This window comes from Silurus meridionalis, chromosome 25 (assembly GCF_014805685.1).
Source record: "Silurus meridionalis isolate SWU-2019-XX chromosome 25, ASM1480568v1, whole genome shotgun sequence".
NCBI lineage: Eukaryota > Metazoa > Chordata > Actinopteri > Siluriformes > Siluridae > Silurus > Silurus meridionalis.
The window spans coordinates 17,030,001-17,040,000 of record NC_060908.1 but is presented as its reverse complement, the minus strand read 5'-3'; the positions used below and the strand labels follow the sequence as shown (position 1 = coordinate 17,040,000).

The 10,000-nt window shown below is 37.4% G+C and overlaps 1 protein-coding gene across 1 annotated transcript in view; it reads right to left on the bottom strand.

Annotated features, from left to right (window-relative positions):
- Positions 1-10,000, bottom strand: part of ophn1 (oligophrenin 1) — a 32,162-nt gene that overhangs the window by 5,902 nt on the left and 16,260 nt on the right. Inside the window, exons 17-21 of the mRNA XM_046839359.1 lie at positions 8,830-8,935; positions 7,170-7,329; positions 6,816-6,948; positions 3,156-3,500; positions 341-476 (exon numbers count right to left, since the gene is read on the bottom strand). Of these exons, the coding sequence (XP_046695315.1) occupies positions 341-476; positions 3,156-3,500; positions 6,816-6,948; positions 7,170-7,329; positions 8,830-8,935 (880 nt within the window). The remainder of the gene's footprint in view (positions 1-340; positions 477-3,155; positions 3,501-6,815; positions 6,949-7,169; positions 7,330-8,829; positions 8,936-10,000) is intronic.

The following is a 10,000-nucleotide window of genomic DNA, read 5'->3' as shown; positions in this document are numbered from 1 at the left end:
AATCCAAGTTCTTCTGAGCCGTCATCAATCAAACCCAAACCCAAACCCAAACCCAAACCCAAACCCAAACCCAAACCTGCTTCCCAAAAAGCTTTTCAGAGAAACATGAAGTAGTAGATACTCAAGTTACCATTTAATATAAACAAACACACATGCACACACACACACACACACATACGCACACACACACACACACACGTGCTTGTGTCTGTGAGTGTGTGTGTGTGTGTGTGTGTGTGTGTGTGTGTGTGTGTGTGTGTGCATGTGTGTGTGTGTGTGTGTGTGTGTGTGTGTGTGTGTGTGTGTGTGTGTGTGTGTGTGTGTGTGTGTGTCTACTCACTATGATGCTGATGTGTCTTCATTTTGAGCCTTCTGATTGGTCAGACAGCGTGAGGGGGGGTCTGGGGGGCGTGTCGGGGGTCGACAGATGGCACTTTTCTCTGCAGCAGGTCGACTTTTCACCACATCGCTCTCAGCTGTTACACACACACACACACACACACACACACACACACACACACACACACATTTCAGTGGTTCAGAACAAAGTGGCTTCTGTATTTATATATTTCTATAATCTCTGCGCAGGAACTCTGAGAGGTAACGAGTCTCTGTGTAAGGTTCCCCTGAAGCTCTCAGGCTTGAGGGATCTCAGATGCTTAAAGGGAGGTTTAGAGGTTTGGACCAGGTCCTGTTTCTGAAACGGTTTTTGAACCGAATCCTGAAAAATGTCTTGTTTTAAAGTCTGATTATGGAGCAGAGAAATCTGGATACGAGTCTAAAGAGCATAAACGATCATATGATTACATTAAAGTGTGAGTATGTGTTGAGGTGTGGAGCAGGTTCTGGACCTCAGGCTTGGAGAAGCAATTCTAAAGGGTATAGAGTGGATGTTGAGGAAGAATTAGAGATGGAGGACTAAAAATTTTAAGAGGTAAGGAATATGGATGAATGTTCGAGACTCAGTGGGAGGTTTTCATGATGCTTTTTTCAGAATCTGAAGGATTAAAAGTCTTCTAGTAAAAAGCCATTCATGATTTGACCCATAACACCACCCAAACCTGAGGTCCATATCAGAGACATGCTGGGATGTTTAGAGTTTTAGACCAGGGTCTGTTTCTGAAACAACTTTTGAACCGCATCCTGAAAAAATGTCTTGTTTTAAAACCTGATCGTGGAACAGAGAAACCTGGACACGAGTCTGGAGAACATAAATTAACATTAAACTACAGTAAAGTTTGAGTACATGTTCAGATGTGGACCATGTTTTAGAGCTCAGGATTGGAGAAGACTTGTTGATGGGTAGAAATGTTCAAACTGGATGGAGTGAGGAGGAAAGAGAGATGAACATCAGGACAGTAAGGGAGAGGAGAGATTTTGGATTAAAGATCAAAATCAGTGGCACAATGGGAGAATCCATAATGTTCATTATGCGTTCTTTAGAATTTAGAAGGCCAGATTTTCTTGGTAGATGATCATGCCGCTCTTAACCACTCTGAACCTAAAATATATCTAAAACATTTGTTGGTGTGTGTAGAAGTTTGGACAAGGTCCTGCTTCTGAACCAGTTCCTAAAAAATGTCTTGTTATAAAACCTGACCCTGGATACTTAAAAGGAGATATTGAGTAATTGTGGTTAAGAACCTGAAAATACTAAGATATCATGTTCTTGCTTCACGTCCATGTTAGTGAATTAAATCTAGACCAGATTTTGGACTTCTGGAGTAAGACTGAGAAGGGATGTGAGACAGGGAGATGAATGAAAGGTTGAAAGGTGAAAGAAAAGAAAGTAGGGATGGAAGTCTCCATATCAAAAACAGCTAAATTTGTCCTCTGAGGTGGAATCAGACATTCAGTACACGGATGAAGTTCCATCAAGAATTTAAATGACCTTAGCAACAATTGACCATTAAACCTATAAAAGCCATGTCACCAAGATCTCCTATAATGTCTTCTACGATTCTTTTATTCTTTCAGATCAATTTCTCAATTTCCTACAAAGAATCCACAACCAGGTTTTTATACAAGATGTTTTTTTAGGATCTGGTTCAAAAGTTCTTTCAGAAACAGAAACCTGGTCCAAACCTCTAAACGTCCCAGGAAGAGTCTGAAATCCTTCCATAACAAGGTCCAAATCCTATATATCTAAAACTCTAATCAAACCAGCAGCTTTCTGGGGGAAACTGGTTCAGATTCTTTTACTGCCCAAACCAGGATATAAAGCCAACAGTTCTGGAACCTGGTCCAGATCTCTGGTCCAAACGTAACCCATCCCAACCAGAGTATCAACCTTAAAATTTTAGGGCAAGTTGAAATCAGAAAAGTGCTACTGCTCAGATTTAACCAAGATTTAAATTGGTACAAATCATCAGATCCCTCTCCTGGTCTCCAAGTTCAATTCTGTGTGAATGCTATTAGAAGGTTGAGAGGTTCTCCTCAGTAGATAAAGAGGTTTCAAACATAGAAATTATTAGAAAACCTCTTTAATTCATTCAATCCAGAATCCCCATAGAGCTGCTCATGCCAATCCAGAGATCTTTCAGAACCTGCTTGATGCACCAGAACCATATGTTTAACCATCATTACTCAGGAACTCTTTGAAGGTTCTTACTGAAGCACAGCAAAAAAGCTCTCCAGAATTGTCAACCAGGCTTCAAAACATAATTTTTCGTTATGAATTGGTCCGAAACTTCTTATTCCAACAACCAGGATCCGACCCAGCGACCCTTCAAGATCTGATCCAGCTATCCTTCAAGATCTGATCCAAATCTCTTTAAAGATTAACACAGATTTAAAACAGCAATTTGTCCAGAATTAGGCCCAAAAAATCCTGACACTTCTGACCAAAACCACTTCTCTCATTATCCTGGAATCTGCTACAAACCTCTGAACTCTGTGTTTCTCAGACACCCAACAAAACTGATTAATGTTTTACAGGAGTTTGACCCAAAACCTGTTTTTCAGAACCAGGTCCAAATCTGTGAATACCATCAAACCCATCAAATCCAGCAATGACTCAAAGCAGAACTCTCTCAGGAACCGGGCCCAAATCGTTTTAAAGCTCCAACCAAGAATTCAGAGCAGCAGCTGTTTATTTGAAAAATACGGAACACGGTAAACGCTCAGCGATGGAGTGTGTCTGGTTGCCTGGATACCGTCTCTGGTTGCCGGGACGACCCGCTGCGAAGGTGTCCTGGACTGGAATGATTGCGTCCGGCCCACTGTGGTCCTCGGTTCGCCGTTGTCCAGCCACTGAGCACTGTCCTGGATCCTAAAAACCATCTTGGAGACATCGGATTCAGAGAAGCGCTCCTGCTGGACGGAGGGTTTGGTGGACGGGATGACGGCTTGGCGCTGAGGAGGAACCCGAGATGAAGGGACGGAAGGTGGTGGCATGGTGGGAGGGGTTAATTTCATTCTCTGAGGTGGGAGCGGACTGGCGCCGGTGACGTCGCCTCCGGAATCAGAACCGTTTTGTGCTGCACCGTTCTGTTCTGGACCTAAAAGAGAGGTTTAGAACCTGCATTTGAAAAGTGGAAGACATTGATTTTTTTTCTCTTTTCCATCATCGAGGAGTGTGAGATGTGTAAAGATCACATGACTCGAATCACATGACTCGTGTCTACATTTGTGCAGGAATGCGTTTAAGTAGTGTATTGTGTCTTTAGCTCCCTGTCCAGGGTTTTATTTTCCATACGAGCCGTTAGAGGCTTCTTGGATGGTTGAGGTCTTTCATTGTGGCCGTGACATGAAGGAAAAACACAAACCTGCGGCTAGAATAAGAACGCTGGGAACAGAATCCGCTTCGGGAAGCACAATGAGCGTTTAATAAACCCAGCGTTTTTCTGTTTTTGCGAATGTGTTTATGATTGGAAATAAAACGAGACCTCTGGAGTCTGGAGTCTGAAGGACTTAATGGTGTGTTGGAAAGATGATGATGTTCAAGGTCTTCAAAAAACATCTCCGCGGCTGAACTTCTCATGAAACAACTCAAATTATACGATTTCTCTGATTTAAATCTATCAGTTGCAAAAAAATTAAATATACACACACACACACACACACACACACGTGCGCACACACACACACACACACAAACAAGTACACACACATGCACAAACAAACACATACGCACACAAATACACGTATACACACACACACACACCTACACACACACACACACACACACAAACACACACACATGCACACACACATACGCACACACACACACACACACACACACACACACACACACACACACATACACACACAAATACACACATACACATACATACACACACACATACACATACACATACACACACATACACATACACACACAAATACACACACACACATATACACACAAATACACACACACGCACAAACACACACATACACACAAACACACACACACACACACACACACACACACACACACACACACACACAGAATCTCCTGCAGGTTCTTTGTGACTTTTATGTCATTGATGTTATTTTCTTTCTTAGTTTGGAGCGTTTGGGATATTAACAGGTAAAGAGACTTAAACACCGTCTCTCTCTCTATCTGTCTCCCCTTTCTCTCTCTCTCTCTCTCTCTCTCTCTCTCTCTCTCTCTCTCTCCTCTCCCGCTCTGTGTGTATGTATGTATGTGTGTGTGTGTGTGTGTGTGTGTGTGTGTGTGTGTGTGTGTGTGTTGTCGGTCTTGTTACACTGCCGCAGTAGCGTTCTCTCTTTCCTGTGTAATAATGGAATGTGTGTGTGTGTGTGTGTGTGTGTGTGTGTGTGTGTGTGTGTGTAAAAATACCATAATACAAAAATTAAATTGTATACAGTACAAATATAATTTTCACATTTTATATCCTTTTATATTCAGTTTTAAAATAAGTGACAAGTTTAAATGATTACATAGATTTTATAAATTCATTAAACATTACATATATATTTATTTATTTATTACTATCTTTTATTGTAAATATGTTTTTTCAATATAATTTGGTACATGTTTGAAATATAAAAAGTATGTTATGAAAAAGAACCAGAAAAAATGTTTGTATTGAAATTATTGATACTGTATTTAAATTTCATTATTATGTGTTTATATTTATACTGTACGGTATAAAAGGTTTGTGGACACCTGACTGTAAGGTTGTGCTTTTCTCCGATTCACATGTGCTGTTCTAATGAGCTCCAGTCTTCTGGGACGATGTTCCAAAAGATTTAGTGGAGATTCATTGAGCTAAAGGATTTTAGTAACATCAGGTACTGTTGTGTAGGTAAGAAAACTACACCGTCCTACATTCGGAATGTGGATTTAATTTCTGTAGTTTTCTATTATAATCCCTTAATTTAAATATTTATTATACTTTATTAATTTATAATTAAATTGATGATGATGATGATGATGAAGGTGAGGGAGTTAGTATACGTATATGATTATAAAGCAAAATAAAAATAAATACATTTAAACACATTTTATTTTAATAAAACAAAAATAATTAAAGTTTGATGTCACATAATGAAGGAGTAACATTTACACTGTATATAGTTTCGTATGCGTGTGTGTGTGTGTGTGTGTGTGTGTGTGTGCGTGCACAGCTGTGTATTTTGACTGTTACTCTGTGAGTTTTTCGGGGGTGTGTGTGAGACAGACAGACAAACATCATTATCAATTAGGTTTTGGTTAGCAAACACACACACACACACACACACACACACACACACAGTAAAAGTTTAACACAGTCACAAACACACACAACTGCCATCCTTGGCATCACACCACAGTAAGCTTTAAATGCTGAGAAACTACACACACACACACACACACACACACACACACACACAGAGTAGAGCAATACACTGACAGGTGGTAGTTAGTTTTTAAGTGTGTTATTAGTTTGACTCTGTGAAACACTTTATACACACAATGAGGGGCGGATAAAATGCCAACAAGCAACTATTTCACACGCACACACACACACACACACACACACACACAGACACACACACACACACACACACACACACACATAATGGCACCTGCTGTATTTTACTGTATTAAACAGTTTAGTGGAAATGTTTTGCTTTCAATAAAAAATTACTTTACAATGACGGAGGTAAAAATAAAGATTTTGACTGCAGTGATAAAATAATCATACATTTTTATTCTAATTTAATTAAATCCGGATAAAAGTTTTTAATTTGAGAAAACTTGGTGTTTGAATAATACATTTGAAAAAGAATAATACAAAATGATTAATGATTATTTTACTTACTTTACTTTCTGTATAAAAGCTTAAAACATTATACGCAAAAAAAAAAGAATAAAATCATATCACTTTCATTCATTAATCAATTCATTAATAAAACACTGAATGACTGGAATCTTTTTATACCTTTTTTAAAAGGAAAAATAAACAAATAACAATGATGATGATGATGATGATGAAGGTGAGGTGACAGAATGGTATTTACATAAAGAAATATTTATTCATGCAAAAGTTAATTTTTGTAAAGATAACAAAACATTCTTTAATAAAAGTAAAAATATTGTCATTATGAGAGACATAAGATACATATATAAGATATATTGAATATATTTTAAGTTAAAATTTTTGGTTTAAATTATTAAAATTATTTCTCAATTACTATCATTTTGGATCCGTTTAAATCAAATCCATTTTAAATTTGAGTTAAATTAGTTTAATTGAGCGTTTCTATGAATATTTATTTATTTCAGTTACTATTTTTTAGTAATAATAATAATAATAATAATAATAATGTAAATAAAGTCAGTAATTGTAAAAGCTATTTACTCTCGAAGAGCGGCAGCTGTAGCGCAGTGTAAAGCCTCGGAGGCCTTTTGGAGATGGTGATTGGCTGTCGTCTTGCCACCCTCGGGGGCGGGACAGGACGGGCGGAGCTTTCCTCAGGAGGACCACTGAAGATCTGAGAATAATATGAGAATAATATATCAGAAAAACAACAACAAAATAAGATTTTATTATTATTTATTTTATATACTGTTATTATTATTATTATATAAAATATATTTATCTCTATAGTATAAATATATATTATCATATTTCTATAATAGTTATGTACATAATAAGATATTAAATATTGAAATCTTTTTTATTTGCTTATATATTTATTTATTGATTTATTACCTTCTTGTAGTCCTCGATCAGGATCTCGATGACTATGTTCTGGAATTTGATATCCAACATGGCCGCCACCGTTTCCTCCTCGGCTCGGAGCAGGGTGGGGCCGAAGATCACGCCCATGTTGGACGGCGTCATCAGATTCGTGCTGCTTTGACTACACACGCTGTAAAACAACGATCATAAATAAATCAATAAATCCATCATACAGAAGATGTGAGATCTCAGCGGTGTGTAGGTACTGAAACTCAACACACTCATCCTGAGATCAGATTCGATCCGATCCGATGGGTAAAGTTACTGCAGCAAGTTCTGATAACGAAATCTGATGATGATCCGAGTTCATTTTGCAGCGGCGCTGATCAGCTTCCCGCACGATGTCCTGAAATACATGTGTTTACTTTCACATGTGTGAACATGCGTGAGACTCCGGGTTGGATCAGATCACACACACACACACACACACACACACACACGCTGAAAAAGCTGAAACAGCTGAATTAGGCAATTTGTCTGGACAAGCTCAGTGTGTTTGGAGGTTAATACACACCTGGTGACAGGAGAGAGAGAGATATTTAGAGAGAGAGAGAGAGAGAGAGAGAGAGAGAGAGAGAAAGATGGAGAAAGAGAAAAGAAAGGATAAGAAAAGCTTCCTAAATATGATCAAAATTCTGGAGCTGAACCTTTGAAGGTGGATCCAATTTTTTCCAGGTGCAAAAAATAAATCACATCTTTAAAGCACTGAGACGGGAGAGGAGCAGACGTCTGTTTCCAGCCGAGTAAAATGAGGCGGTGAGGCAGAGACTCACAAAAGGCCGAGGGACGAAGAGGGAGGGTGAGAGGGGAATATTGGTGTGAGAGGAAGACAGAAGCCCGCGGGGGAACAGCAGACCAAAGCTCCGAAATGTACCACTTCATACGACTTCATGGTGCTACAGATACAGACTGGGTTCTATTTACACATTTATATATTCATATATTATATATATTCATTAATTATATTCATTTCTAGATCTATTTCACATTTATTTCACTTGTATTTTCACTTTAATAGAATGTTCTGATAATAATAATAATAATAATAATAATAATAATAATAATAATAATAATAATAATAATCGAATGATCTGATTTGATTTATTCTGTGTTTTTTGTTTTTGCCACATGTTCACTGATGGAGTGACTACAACAGTCATTAATGCCCTGAGAGCATTTAGGTGAAAGTCACCTCCAAAACTTTCTCTGAAATAATAATGTTCTGCAGAGAAGAAGCTCCAGATTGAGTTTTTAATGACGTTCTCTCATATGAGAGAGAAAGTCCTCTAAATGACCTTGAACAGATCAAGAACAAATCACCTCTCCTACGTTGTGCTGATTGTCTCCTCTAAAAAAAGCTTTACTGTGTGTGTGTGTGTGTGTGTGTGTGTGTGTGTGTGTGTGTGTGTAAAAGGTCTAATCCTCCACTGACGGCGTTATTGAACAGATTAATCCTGCAGAGAAGAATCTCATTCTCAGGGATTTTCATTCAGATTGATTTGCTGATTAAACTGATTACTGCACTAAACACAAACATTAGCAACTGACAGGTTTGGCAGTGTGTGTGTGTGTGTGTGTGTGTGTGTGTGTGTGTGTGTGTGTGTGTGTGTGTGTGTGTGTGTGTTTATACCTGACCAGGTGTTTGATGAGCAGTTGTAGCATCTCACGGTTCTGTTCTGGCAGTTTGTACACTAGAGAGTGCACTGCCCCCAAGCGGTAATCTAAATTCTCCAATTCTACACACACACACACACACACACACACACACACATATTAATTCTTAAGTTGAATTTTGAATGTGTCACCTGGAACTCCTGCATTAAATAAGTGTGCGTGTGTGTGTGTGTGTGTGTGTGTGTGTGTGTGTGATATATTCAAACCCATGTTTACTGACACTGACACTGACACACACACACACACACACACACACACACACACACACACACACACACACACTGATTGGTCATGTTAGTTATTCACCACGTGTGTAAAAGGTAAATCTGTGCTTGACTACATTCAGCACCTGCAGGTCACATGATCCTGTCACATGTCAATCACACCTGTTCTGCGTTTCCACTAATCACCACCTCTACTTACAGCCAGGTCACTGAGGGCTGGTGTGTGTGTGTGTGTGTGTGTGTGTGTGTGTGTGTGTGTGTGTGTGTGTGTGCGTGCGTGCGCGCATGCGCACAAATATACTCATTGCATCTATAAAATCCTGACAGTAATAAAGTATTAATATTATAATTATTCTTACAATCGATTTTAAATAACACATTTTATATAATGAACAAAATATTATATTATTATTAATATTTATTTTATTTTATTTATAATATTTATTCACATTACCTTTTATTACATTATTTTAGAATTTATTCTATATTTTTTCTGTATTATATTACATTTTATTATATAATTGTTTTACATTATATATTATTTTGGGTTTTTTTATTCATATTTTTTGTTTGTTTTGTCAATTATTATAAACAGAATTATAATTATTAGAGCAAAAATATACATAATAAAATTAAATGTAAAGAATTGTTATATAATTATCCAGAAATTCTACTCTGCTATAATCAAAACATATTCTAAAATAAAATAAAAAAATAGAATAGAATAATATGAAATAAAAGAATACAATTAAATAGAATTATATTTTATTAATATAATATAATATTTATTTAATTACATATTATAATGTTTTCTATCGGAATAAAAAATAATGCTGCTGTTTCTATTTTTTGACTAAAACGATCTTCTTCACTTCAAACTGAATTCCTCATCAGGAAAAACAC